The sequence below is a fragment of the Macrobrachium nipponense genome, chromosome 1 (assembly GCF_015104395.2).
Source record: "Macrobrachium nipponense isolate FS-2020 chromosome 1, ASM1510439v2, whole genome shotgun sequence".
Lineage (NCBI taxonomy): Eukaryota > Metazoa > Arthropoda > Malacostraca > Decapoda > Palaemonidae > Macrobrachium > Macrobrachium nipponense.
Genome location: NC_087200.1, coordinates 194,105,829 through 194,120,333, shown reverse-complemented (window position 1 = coordinate 194,120,333; position 14,505 = coordinate 194,105,829). Strand labels below are relative to the sequence as shown.

At 39.1% G+C, this 14,505-nt stretch overlaps 1 protein-coding gene across 2 annotated transcripts in view; it reads right to left on the bottom strand.

Annotated features, from left to right (window-relative positions):
• LOC135219969 (dehydrogenase/reductase SDR family protein 7-like) overlaps window positions 1–14,505 on the bottom strand; it is a 65,360-nt gene that overhangs the window by 39,842 nt on the left and 11,013 nt on the right. Inside the window, exon 1 of one of the 2 annotated variants that reach the window (XM_064257219.1) lies at window positions 4,692–4,843. The exons of the other annotated variant lie outside the window; for it this stretch is intronic. Within the exon in view, the coding sequence (XP_064113289.1) occupies window positions 4,692–4,761 (70 nt within the window). The 5' untranslated portion in view covers window positions 4,762–4,843. Of the gene's footprint in view, window positions 1–4,691; window positions 4,844–14,505 lie in introns of those variants that run through there. 2 annotated transcript variants of the gene reach the window in all.

Below are 14,505 nucleotides of genomic sequence, written 5' to 3'. Positions count from 1 at the left end.
ACTAGTTGCTTCAGTTACATTGCCCAGCATTACTGACATTTTATATTAAACCACTTCTCACCTCCCATTCCTATCGGGCCGAACTTGGACTTGAAGGGCACTGGGAGTGTGTCTATTCATTCCAGTGACCTCAAAATCTATGGATTAGACACTAATATCTGTTAATGTAGGTTATTTTTGCAAATCAATCAGCCCCATTCCCACCCTTTCTCATCCTCCCTTCCTATTGGGGCTGAATCTGGACTTAAATGGCACTGAGAGGGTCACTGGTCATCTTAGCAACCTCAAAAACTATGGATTAGACACTGACATCTTTCACTTTGGGTTATTTTTACTGGTCACCCCCTTCCACCCTCTCTCAACCCCCCTCCTTCCTATCAGGACTGAATTTGGACTTGAAGAGCATCAGGAGTGTCACTATTCATCTCAGCAACCTTGAAAACTATGGATTAGACACTATCTGTTGTTATATTATTACATTTCATTGCCTTCCCACCCCTTCTCATCAACCCCCTTCCTGGGGTTGAACTTGATTGTAAAGGACATCAGGAGTGTCACTATTTTTCTCAGCGACCTCAAAAACTAAGGATTAGACACTAATATCTGTCTTTTTCAGTTATTTTTACATGTCACTTCCATCCCACCCACTTCTCACCACCACATCAGGGTAAACTTGCACTTGAAGGGCATTGGGATTGTATCTATTAATCTCAGTGACCTTGAATACTATGGGATAGACATTAATTCCTGTAGTTTTCAGTTATTTTTACACTTTAACCCTTTCCTACTTGGCTGCTTTTGGCGCCAGTAATGTCTTACCCCAACACTGTTCTTTTTCAGACGGTAAGTCTTATGTAACCGAGTTTGGTTGAAATTGCCATTCATTTATATATATATATATATATATATATATATATATATATATATATATATATATATATATATATATATATATATATATATACACACACACACACACACATATATACAGTACTCGTCAAAATGTCTGCGAGGGAGCAAATTATGTCAAAAAACAAAACAAAAGAAGTTCTTGTGGTCGAACGAAAAACGCCATTTGGTTCGCCTGTTGCTGTGACGTCACAGGATCATCCCTCTACACAGAAGTGAGTCGACCATACACCTCAGTAACCTTGTAGCTTTTGTAGAGGTAGGTTTGTGTCGTGTTTGGAAGTGTTTGCATGAAGAGAAAGGGGAGAATAACTGTGAGCAGTGGTCAGAAGCAATGAATGTATACTTGGAAGTGAATAAATAATGTTGGTAGTAGGAAGGACGAGTTGAGTCACAGAGGAAACAAGGAAAGCAAATATCACCCTTTCTAGATTCCAATCAAAGCCCATTTTCTTATTCCACAATTTCTAACCTGCATCTGCTGATCTTCCTGTCCCCTCAAATCATACAATATCAAACATTCACACAGACACACAGCACACCCTTTTCTCAGCTCTATTTCTACAGATATTAAAACTTGTTTGACCTTCAAAAAAAACTTTTTGTACTCTGTCTATACCCTATATCCAACATCTGTCCTTTCTATCACAAGTTTTTCCATGCCACATACTGCTCTTTTTCATTCTTTCATAGCAAACAGCTAATCCACACATTTTCTTCTGGTCTAAACCCATATTGTTCTTCCCTATCAGCCATTCTGTCACCTGTCATCTGCCTTACTTTCTCAACCAGAATCCAACCACTTATGTAGTCATTCTTACAGTCTCCTCTATCACCTACACCCCTATACAATAAAAAAAGTAATCCTCTCACTCGTTCCTCCACAACCTTTCCCTCATCTGAACATACTTTAACGCTGGTCAACCACTTGGTTACGCTATCACCGCTAACTAACACAACAACTTACTGTGCCTCGTGTTTTCCCATTCTTCTATCTCTTAACTGCCCTCCTTACAGCCAAACCAACAAGTATTCTGAAAACGAGTGCACCATTCAGCTTTGCCTCTCCTCTCTCTGCGTATTAACAAATCCTCAAAATACACATTCCATCAATCCACAACTGGACTTCTTTCAGGCACCATTTCTCCTTTCATCACCTGAATATTTTATGCCCAAACTCAACTGCTCATAAAACATTCTCTCTGCATTGACTTTCCTCTTAGACCTACTTATTCATCCTCTCTTATTCCTATAAATGACAACTCTTTTGCCCTATGACCACACCTCACATAACATGTTTTTCTTTCCCTTATCTTCTCACTTCTTCATTTCAATACTTATTTCTATCCTCTTTCCCACTATACTAAAGTCACACCCTTTCTGGAAAGAACTCAGGAAAACGAGTAAGGAGAAACTGGCTGAACAGTGGGGTACAGTTAAAGGGGTTCACAACGTGCATGTTAAATTGCAGGCAGGATGCTTTCATGGCTTCAGCAGAGCATGTTATGGAGGAGTAATGATGGTAGTTCATACTTGACAACTTCTCCAAGGGTTGTTTGAGAGAGTGAGAGAGAGAAAGATTGGCAGAAGAATAAATGGGAGTGGTTAAATGGCGGTCGTAAATGTGTCTGTTGTGGCACTCTGTTGCGTAGTATATCAGTGGGGGTCTGTTACGAGCATTGATTCCGCCAAAGAGTAAGCAAAATAGTGCTTGATGGAAAGAGGAAATGAAAGGTTCATATAAGGAAAAATACAGCTACCAAGATGATTGTGACGGAGAAAGAAGGTATTTAATATAAAATAAGGGTGTCACAGTGGGTTGGAAGCAAGTATTAAGAGGGTATTTAGAAAAAGTACAGCAAGAGAGAAGTATTTAATCAGATGGTCCTACCAGTATTAACTTAGGCATGGAAGGAACCTTACTGTAGCCTTAGAACAGGTAATTACAACTCAAAGAGATATGGAAAGAATAATGATGGGAATAACACTAAGAGACAGAAAAAAAGCAGTATGGATACGGGAGCACACTAAAGTAGAGGATATTGTAATAAGTAAGAAAAAGAAATGGGCGTGGGCAGAACATGTAATGAGAATGTCAGATATAATAGATGGACGAAAAGAATAACAGAATGGGTCCCTAGAGATTGCAAACGAAGAGGGGGAAGGAACATAAGACAATAGATGGACGAGCTAAGAAAATTTGCGGGTATAGAATGGCATAGAAAGACCATAAACAGAAGGGAGTGGAAGGACATGTCTTAGGCCTTTGTTTGTATGGTGTTTTGACATAACATGGAACCAGTGGTTATTCACCAACGGGACCAACGGCTTAACTTGACTCCTGAACCACATCAAGAGTGAATTGTTATCACCAGAAATACACACCTCACCTCTCAGTGTAATGGACGAGAATCGAACTTGCGGCCACTGAGGTGGTATGCCAACACTATACCAACCACGCCACTAAGGCACTTCTGAGGCCTTTATCCTGCAGTAGACTAGCAACGGCTGATGATGATGATGATGATGATGATGATAGCAAGAGCTCCAACCAAGTGGAAAGTAAGGAAATGAAAGCAAAAATTCATGAAGTTTATAATGCCTATGCACAATGGAGTGGAGAGAGAGAGAGAGAGAGAGAGAGAGAGAGAGAGAGAGAGAGAGAGAGAGAGAGAGAGAGAGAGTTAATCACTGCCAAGGTAATACATAAGGACAAATGAAAAACAAAGTTGACATTTCAGATACACTACGTAGTAAATTTAGGTAAAACAGCACCAAAGAAATTTTAATTTCCTCTGTCTAGGAAGTTGAAATAGCTTGCTTGTTTTTAATTTATCCAATCAATCGTTTTGCAATATGAATTTGTACAGTAGAGAAAAGCGTAATAACATCAGAGAGCAATGCCTCATGGCATATTTTTGGATGTTGGAATGGGTCCACAGATAATAACTTAAATCCAGCCACACAATTAACACTGATACTCAGGTAATTAATTCTCAAGAAACCTAATTTTTCTATGATTCAGGACACCTCAGTGACTACATGAGCAAACCCCTCTATATATACTTCACGATGGCCACAAGTCACATCCCCAACTTTCACCATACACTGTCAACCAACAACAGGAAGTAACCAAATGAATGTTTTCAGCGAGAACTATCGAACTGTGCTCATTTACTTTTAACAATATATTATATATATATATATATATATATATATATATATATATATATACACTTATATATATATCTATATATATATTATATATATATATATATCGGGATAGAACTAACATGCCGACAGCGTCAAGCAATGAGCAATGTAGTATAGTAAAATCATATCAACCGTCCATTTGATGTCTAGGCCAGTTCCTTACGACGCTCCTGATTGGCTGCTGATAAGCCAATCACGGGGCTGGAAATTCTCAGTCTCTCTCTCGAGAGAGAGATCACATAGGCAGGATGTGTGTTCCACCTCTCCTGAGGGATGCTTTTGAAAGACGTATCCCTCAGAATGGAACACACATTCTGCCTATGTGAACTCTCGAGGGTGACTGAGAGTTTCCAGCCCTGTGATTGGCTTATCAACAGCCAATCAGGAGAGTCGTAAGGGATTAGCCTAGATATCAAATACTCGGTTGATGTGAATCTACTATAGCTACACCCTACATCCAGAAAATATCTGTCAACATAATGTATGGTACCATCAGTCAGTCACTCCTTTACCCACTTCGCCCATAATTTTGTGTTAACAAGAAAACAGAAACGACAATGGAGCAGTACTTCTTTCTGCAGCTTTGCCAACCGAAGACGGGGTGTCCAGTTTGATGTGGGTAGAGCTCAATGGATCCATGGTTTCACTCGCTGCTTAAACACTTGCACTGAAGTGACTTCCCTAAAAACTGCACTTATATACCGACATGGAAATCTTAACATTGATGCCAAATGCTGCCAAATGAATTTTGCTAAAAACTCACTTCCACTGCATTGAGGAACTTCATTCTTTACTGTGACGAAATATTAGATCTTCTCTAAACTGAAGACCCGTAAGTAAGTCGTATAATTTACTACACTGTGCTTTCAGGTATATTCTCTTGACATAGTATCAAAAAGTTATCAAGGCACCGGCAACCTAAACTGATGCTGTAAATATAACATATCTTAAACTTGGAACTCCTTAGGTAAGATGACTCAGCCATCAAATATTACAAAGTCAGTCCTCCATTACTCGAACTGGGTTAAGCTGCTTAGAATCATCCAACTTATTCCCTTAAAATTCATTTTTTAAAACCAACATGTAAATGTCATGTACACAAATAAAATATAAAATGAAAATAACATACACATATGTAGTCTCTCTCTCTATCTGTCTCTCATTTATACTGTACACATTTTTTCAGTATATTGGCCATAGTAAATGAGAAGAAAAGTTATATAAAAATTAAGATATGTTTTTCTTTTTTACTGATTTTGGGTGACTTCAGCTTTCCCCTTCTTTTACGTCAGTCCATGACTGATCTCGCTGTTGACGCATGAAAGCATAATCCACCCCCTCCCCCCACCGGCACCCGACCCTCCCTCTCTCACGTTTACAAGCAGACATTTTTCAAAATAAAAAAAAAATCAGTCAAAAATATGCTTTTTAAGTTTTATTTCTTTTTCTGATTTCGAGAGTAATCAAACAGCTAATTGGGAGCGTTATTTTTTTCTCTCTTTTATTTCCACTGTTGTCAAGTAGGCTGATCTCGCTGTTAACCGCTATCGAGAGAATGCACTGCTCTCTTGAACACCGCCACCACTTCGAACACACTTCACTCGAAATTGATCAAGTTCGTAACCGATTTCCTCTTACACATCGGCGTCTCTGAACATCTGTTCGCAAACAAACGAAGTGGTGTTTTTTCTTTTGCTCTTTCTTTGTCATAAACACGTAGAGCCAATGTTCGTAAAACTCAAACGAGCTCTTTTTTTTTTTTCTCTCAAGAAGTTCACCTTCTCTTCAATAGGCAGTGACGGTGTTTGCGTAGATCAGGAGCATTACCTTCATGATATCATGGAGAGAGAGATAAAGAGTATTCCATGGCCACACGGATAGGAAACATCGCGAGGGGTAATTTTACATGTATATATGTACATTGAACCAAACAAAAATCCTTTCAGTTTTTTTTCTGTAGATGAAAAACGAAACCCACAAAATTACGGAATATAACTTGTTTACTTATAAATATTTACATCGTATTTTACTCAACACTAGTACTTTCCAAGGCCTGAAAGTACTCGAGCGTTGAGTAAAATACGATGTAAATACTTACAAGTAAACAAGTTATACTCAGTAGTAATTTGTGGGTTTCTTTTTCCGTATGCATATAGCTAAAGGCAATTATATTTCAGTTTGATCTTCACGTCAGGAAAAATTGTCTAAAATTGATCAGGGTGCTGGATAAACAAGGAACAGGTTAAGCTGACCAAGACGACGCGTTGACGACAATCGCCGAGTCTGTTTTCTTTCCTTTTAATCCTTTCCCGCGCATCTTAGGCCGAGTGCTTTCAAGAGCTTATATATAATAATATTATATATTATATATATATCTATATATTATATATATATATATATATATATTATATATATATATATATATATACATATATATATATTATATATATATATATATATATGTGTGTGGTGTGTGTGTGTGTGTATGTATATATATCGAGCTACAAATGTCCTTTAATATCTAATTCGCTCTACCTCGGAATTAATATATTTTCATATATGTTTAACCGAACGGGGAATTTATTCAGCGATAATAGAATTGCCGACCGACGGTTAAACATATATGAAAATATATTAATTCCGAAGCGTAGAGCGAATTAGATATTAAAGGACATTTGTAGCTTGATATATATATATATATATATATATATATATATATATATATATATATATATATATATATATATATATATATATGAATCACGTAATGTGATATGACTACATATATATATATATATATATATATATATATATATATATATATATATATGTATTGTGTGTGTGTGTGTGTGTGTACAAAACCAATATAACTTTCTTTTCACTTGTTTAGCTGCATTATATAGATTCTAAGATGCTTACAGAGGCAATACTACCGCAACTTATTCTTATACTACGAGAGGATTTTTTCATTCGGGTGTACTATGGTACAAAGGAGCTAGGCTGATTCGTTTGGCCATTACATAAAAATAAAACAATAAAATCCTTCCTAGACAGTGGCCCCAAGGGTTTTCAAGGGTCGTTATCTAAGACTAACTACGAATGTAGAGTAGGAGGTTAGCCACACAGCCATTTCGTGGATTTCCATTACTGCACGTTTTCAAAAATCGCGCCAAAACATACGCGCGCCATCTTGTTTGTATTCGTCCGCCAATTATCTAGCAGACGATACTCTTGGCCAACTAAACTGTAGGCGCTCCCTATGATATTTACAGTTAGTTCTGACTGAATAATCATGTTGATTTACGTTGACATTCGGTTCATCATTCGTCTGGCTTAAAATATAATGAATCACAGTCCATACCAGGGATTTTACACTCAATGCTGATACTCCGATGAGGACTATTTCATCTGGGCAATGGGGGGGGGGGGGGGGGGGGGGGGGGGGGGGGGGGGGGGGGGGGGGGGGGGTTGAAGGTAACTCTCTGCCCGAAGTGTATTTTGCCTATAAATCCAATCTGCAAGTTGAATATACCCCGGCTACTCTGCTGGAAAAAAATATGTCCAAGTCTTGGAGGCGGGGGGCTGCTCGTACGTCTAAGTTTTAGGTATATGGAGCATTTACAACAATGATGAGATCTACTATTTAAAGGCAGTGAAAAAAGGGGTAAACATGATATTTCCCTGAGAAAGTCTGTCTTCCCGTCACTTTCATGACAAAATAAGTTAACAATTGAGCAACTCTCCACATGGGATGCTTAACAGATCCATACATATTTTCCTATCGTTCTAGCTTTCGTTACCTGGGATTCCAGAGGTGAAAACCATGCAATGCTAGCAAGATCGGAAAGTTTTGGATAAGCTCTTTATTTAGAAAAGTGCCAATTAATCAGAATTGAACATCTGAACAATTTATTCAACAGACTGCTGGATTTATCATGTGCAGTCATATTTTGGAATTCACAGAACCAAAAAATTTGTATTTGCGACTGTCTTAATTTCTATTAGACAATTCTATAACCAATATTTGTTGTGGCAATGGTTATCTCTTTTGTTCTCTCAAGTTAGTTTTTTTTTTTCTCCCCCAACCCCCCTTCCTCCAAGTGGATAAAAAGACTGGGAATCGCTATTTTTAATTAATCTTATTAATATTTGAAAACTAGTTATAAGGTAAATCATTTATTTACACTACAAAACAAATAAACATACGAGAGAGAGGGAAAGGAAGAGAGAGGAGGAGGATAGAGAGAGAGAGAGAGAGAGAGAGAGAGAGATTGGAGAGAGAGAGAGAGAGAATGTTATTGTTATTGTTTAATCTCATTAATATTATTTGTAAACTAGTACTGTATATTATTATTTTACCATAAAATGTAGTAATGTCCTTAAAGATATACTTATACATACAGTTTCAGCCCAAACAGAGGTCGAGAGTTACCACTAGGACATACTAGTATCTCGTGTGGCAAAAGAACGAAAGAGAGAGAGAGAGAGAGAGAGAGAGACGAGAGAGAGAGAGAGAGAGAGAGAGAGAGGGTTATCCTTATTTAAAAGAGTGAAATGGATAGATTATTGTACTTCTTTAAAATACTATCACTTATGAATTTTGAAATTAGTTATATTACTATTATTATTATGCAAAAATATTAATAAACATACACATGTACCATAGAAATTCTCTCATCTCAGTAAGAGAGAGAAGAGAGAGAGAGAGAGAGAGAGATCGAGAGAGAGAGAGAGAGAGAGAGAGAGAGAGAGAGAGAATTTACATGATCCAAAGATGGCAACAAACACACCCCCTCCTGATTTGACAGTTGTTGGACCCCAGCCAACTCAGCTTGGCTACCTGGAGTTCATTCTTACATAATTCTTTTTAGTTATAAAATAAAATCTTGCTAATTCACTTTAGTATTTCCTTTATTGAATTTATATTATTGCTGTTTACATTAATATTGATATTTGAAAATTAGTAAATCATATCCAACAAAACATACGTCTCTGTAGAAGAGAGAGAGAGAGATTTCAGATTTTTTTTTTACTTTGCAGAGTTTTGGCTTTCGTTGCTGCACACACACACACACACACACACACACACACACACACACACACACACACACACACACAGATATATATATATAATATATATATATATATATATATATATATATGAAGAAGCCAGGTACTATGTCGTACCTCTAAGTAAATGGGGATACAATCCACAATGAAGTAAATTCCTCTTGTAATTAAAATATATAGTTCTTGTATAGGATTAGAGCTTTCGACCATCAACTGTGGTCTTGTTCACTAAAGTGTGATATGTCACCTCAAGGAACTAACAAGAGGAATTTACTTCATTGTGGATTGTATCCCCTATATATATATATATATATATATATATATATATATATATATATATATATATATATATATATATATATATATATATATATATATGCAGGAACAAAGGCCAAAAACTCTGCAAAGTAAAAAGAATAAAAAACTAAAATCAAACCACAAAAACTGCACATTAAAAGTTTTTGCACACTTTACTGCAAAAACCCACAAGTACAAGTTCTCAACTGTGCCTCCTACTAAAAACAATAAACAAGTAGGCTATATAAAATTCTCTGACACAATGGCTACAAAGATCGAGTGCTCTGTCATCAAGCTTATCTCTACCCTGGTCACCTTTGTGACTGATTCTGGCAGTTCTTGTATTTGAGCCAATGTTCCTCAACCCACCATTCAAAAACCTTACAGCATGCCCATTTGTACACATACAACATCCACAAAAATTATGGTATAAAGATCAGCTTTACTAAAAAGTATGAAATTATTACATTTTCTCAGTGACACCCACACATTACAGGCCTGTACCGAAGGGGTGTTGCAGGGAGTAGGAAATACAAGAGTGATAATAGGCCACCATATTTGTAAATGATTTTAAGAAAAATTTTGTTAACCAAAATCAATACTTTGAATAACATCTAATCAGGTAGAAGGGCATAGACCTTATGCCAAATTTTTCTTCCTAATATAACTAAAATAACATTTTCAAGTATTTCATCTTGCATATACCTATACGTATATGCAATGACATTTATAGAAGAAAATGATATTGATATGATACAATAAAGTTTCATACATACTTACCTGGCAGATATATACTTAGCTATAGACTCCGTCGTCCCCAACAGAAATTCAAATTTCGCGGCACTCACTACAGGTAGGTCAGGTGATCTACCGCCCTGCCCTGGGTGGCAGGACTAGGAACCATTCCCGTTTTCTATCAGATTTTCTCTCTTCCACCTGTCTCCTGCAGGGAGGCTGGGTGGGCCATTAATCGTATATATCTGCCAGGTAAGTATGTATGAAACTATATTGTATCATAACAATATCATTTTCATACATTCAACTTCCCTGTCAGATATATACTTAGCTGATTGGCACCCTTTGGTGGAGGGTAAGAGACAGCTAACTACTGAAATATACAGGTAAACAACATATGTTGTAGGTATTTATAGACCTTGGTTCCTACCTGATTAGGCGGAAGACTTCGTGGCTACTGCCTAGGAGTCTGCTTCACCTCAAGAGCCTTAGCGAGATATTGATCTGTGGCCAAGAGTTCTAGTGGGTCGTTGATGGGGTCTTGTACCCCTATATTAGTCAGATACAACTCGAGTTCCTTACTGAGCAAAAGTGACGGCCGCCTGTGCGACATCTGACACTCCTTCCAGCAGGAAGTCAAGAACATATCCAACAAGAGGGTTACGCACATATAATAAAATTAAGGATCGGTCCTTGCTCCAATACCCAGGACCGTATCCGCTGACACAAACGGACCTAGAGAAAAGCATTTCTCGTAAGTTACCCGAACGTCTTTCAAGTAATGAGATGCAAAAACCGAATTGCATCTCCAATATGTCGCTTCCAAGATATTCTTTAGAGACATATTTCTTTGGAAAGCAAGAGACATTGCGACTGCTCTAACTTCGTGAGCTTTTACTCTCAAAAGTTTAAAGGAGTCATCTGGGCAGTTATTATGCGCCTCCGTTATAACGCTTCTAACAAAAAAGGCCAAGGCATTTTTTACATAGGTCTTTTCGGGTCCTTTACAGAGCACCATAGACCTTGTTGAGAACCCCCCATCTGCTTCTTTCTATCTAGATGGAATTTTAGTGCTCTGACCGGGCAAAGGGACATTTCTGCCTCTCTACCTACTAGGTTAGTCAGGCCCTTTACTTCGAAGCTCCTCGGATGAAGCCAAGGTAATATCCGGTGTGCCGCAAGGTACGGTGTTAGCTGCAATACTGTTTGTTATTATGATTGAAGACATAGACAATAATGTTAAGGATTCGGTAGTGAGTAGTTTCGCAGATGACACAAGAATAAGTAGAGAAATTACTTGTGATGAAGATAGGAACGCTCTACAAAGAGACCTTAACAAAGTATATGATTGGGCAGAGGGTAAATAGGATGGTATTTAACTCTGATAAATTTGAACTCAATAACAAATTATGGAGACAGAGAAAGAAAGCTATATGCATATAAGGGACCTAATAATGAGACCATCACAAATAAGGAAGCAGTTAAAGACCTTGGTGTGATGATGAATAGGAACATGTTATGCAATGATCAAATAGCAACTCTGTTGGCAAAATGTAAAGCAAAAATGGGAATGTTGTTACGGCACTTCAAAACAAGAAAAGCTGAACACATGATTATGCTTTATAAAACATATGTTCGTAGTCCACTTGAATATTGCAATATGATATGGTACCCACACTATCAAAAGGATATTGCACAAATAGAGAGTGTACAAAGGTCCTTTACAGCTAGAATAGAAGAAGTTAAGGACCTAGACTACTGGGAAAGACTACAATTCTTAAAATTATATAGTCTAGAAAGGAGAAGAGAACGCTACATGATAATTCAGGCATGGAAACAGATAGAAGGAATAGCAGAAAATATCATGGAACTAAAAATATCAGAAAGAGCAAGCAGAGGTAGATTAATAGTGCCCAAAACTATACCAGGAAAAATAAGGAAAGCACACAGGACATTAATCCACTACGCACCAGCATCGATAATGCAGCGTCTATTCAATGCGTTGCCAGCTCATCTGAGGAATATATCAGGAGTGAGCGTAGATGTGTTTAAGAATAAGCTCGACAAATATCTAAACTGCATCCCAGACCATCCAAGATTGGAAGATGCAAAATATACCGGAAGATGTACTAGCAACTCTCTGGTAGACATTAGAGGTGCCTCACACTGAGGGACCTGGGGCAACCCGAACAAGATGTAAGGTCTGTAAGGTCTGTAAGGCCAGGGCTTTGAACTATTCTCGTTCTTCGCTAGAAACAGTCTGAAACGAACAAATGGCAGAGTCTCCTTTAAACCCTACACGAGACTCTAGGGCGTGCAGTTCACTAATTCTTTTCGCCGTAGCGAGAGACAACAGAAACAAGCACTTTCTTGTAATGTCTCGAAAGGAGGCCAGATGAGGAGGTTTGAATTTTTCCGAAGTCAGGAATCTTAGGACTACGTCCAGATTCCAGCTCGGAGCTCTTGGTTCTCTTGACTTTGACGTCTCGAACGACCGAATTAGATCGTGCAGATCCTTATTGTCAGCCAATTCTAGGCCTCTATTCCTGAATACGGCCGAAAGCATACTTCTGTATCCCTTTATGGTTGACACAGACAGATGAGATTTCTCTTTCAGGAAAAGAAGGAAATCGGCAATTTCGGTCACAGAGGTATTGGAGGAGGACAGCTTCTTCGACCTACACCAACTTCTGAACACCTCCCACTTCGATTGATATACTTGCATTGTAGAAGATCTGCGGGCTCTAGTGATTGCGCTTGCAGCCTTGCGAGAAAAGCCCCTCGCTTTGACGAGTCTTTCGATAGTCGAAAGGCAGTCAGAGCAAGAGCGGGGAGGTTTTGATGATACCTCTCGAAGTGGGGTTGTTTGAGCAGTTCTGTCCTGTTTGGAAGAGATCTGGGGAAGTCCACTGTCCACTCCATTACCTCTGTGAACCAATCTCGAGCTGGCCAAAATGGGGCTATCAGAGTCATTCTTGTCCCCTTTGAGGCCACGAACTTTCTGAGCACTTACCCCAGGATCTTGAATGGGGGAAAGGCGTACACATCTAGTCCCGTCCAATCTAGGAGAAGGGCGTCTACTGCAAATGCTCTGGGGTCTTCTACCAACGAGCAAAAGGTGCTTATCCTTTTGGAGAGGAACGTGGCAAACAGGTCTATTTGAGGTCTCCCCCAAAGTGACCAGAGGCTCTGACACACTTCTGAGTGGAGGGTCCATTCTGTTGGAAGGACCTGGAACCTCCTGCTCAGCCTGTTCCTTTGATGTGCCCATACTAGAAGGTCTTTCGTTAACTCGTAGAGAAAGAACGAGTGCGTCCCGCCTTGTTTCCGTATGTAAACCAGAGCGGTGGTGTTGTCTGAGTTTATCTGAACTACCCCGTCTCTGACTATCGGCTCGAAGCCCTTTAGAGCAAGATGTATGGCTAAGAGCTCCTTGCAGTTGATGTGCCATGACACCTGCTCTTCTGACCAGGTGCCTGACACTTCTCTTGTTCCCAAGATTGCACCCCACCCCGTCTCCGACGCGTCGGAATACAATACTTGGTTTGGGTTTCGAATTTCCAGGGACACACCTCTGTTTTCCTCTAGAGGGGGCAACCACCACTTTAAGTGATCTTTCACATCTAGAGGAATTGGAAATGTGTCGGTGAGCTGTCCTGTCTTCCAGTTCCAAACCCTTTTTAGGAAGAATTGTAGGGGACGGAGATGAAGTCTTCCTAGAGGAAAGAACTGTTCCAGCGAGGAAAGGGTCCCCAGAAGGCTCAACCATTCCCTCGCTGAACTGCACTCCTTCCCTAAGAAGCTGGAGACTTTTCCGCAACCTTTTGTGATTCTCTCTTGAGAAGGAAAAACTCGAAAACCCCGAGAATCCATCCGAATCCCCAGATAAACCATGTTCTGGCTGGGGATCATCTGAGATTTCTCGAGGTTTACGATTAATCCTAGTGACCTTATAAGGTCTAGTGTCGTTGTAAGGTCCTCCAAACACTGTCTCTGCGATCTGGCTTTGATGAGCCAGTCGTCTAGGTAGAGGGAGATGTTTATTCCCTTTAGGTGCAGATATCTTGCCACATTCTTCATCAGGCTTGTGAAAACCTGAGGAGCTGTGGACAGGCTGAAACACAAGGCCCTGAACTGATAGATCCTTCCCTCCATCATGAAACGAAGGTACTTCTTCGACGAAGGATGAATCGGGACGTGGAAATAGGCATCCTGAAGATCGAGAGGTATTGGAGGAGGACAGCTTCTTCGACCTACACCAACTTCTGAACACCTCCCACT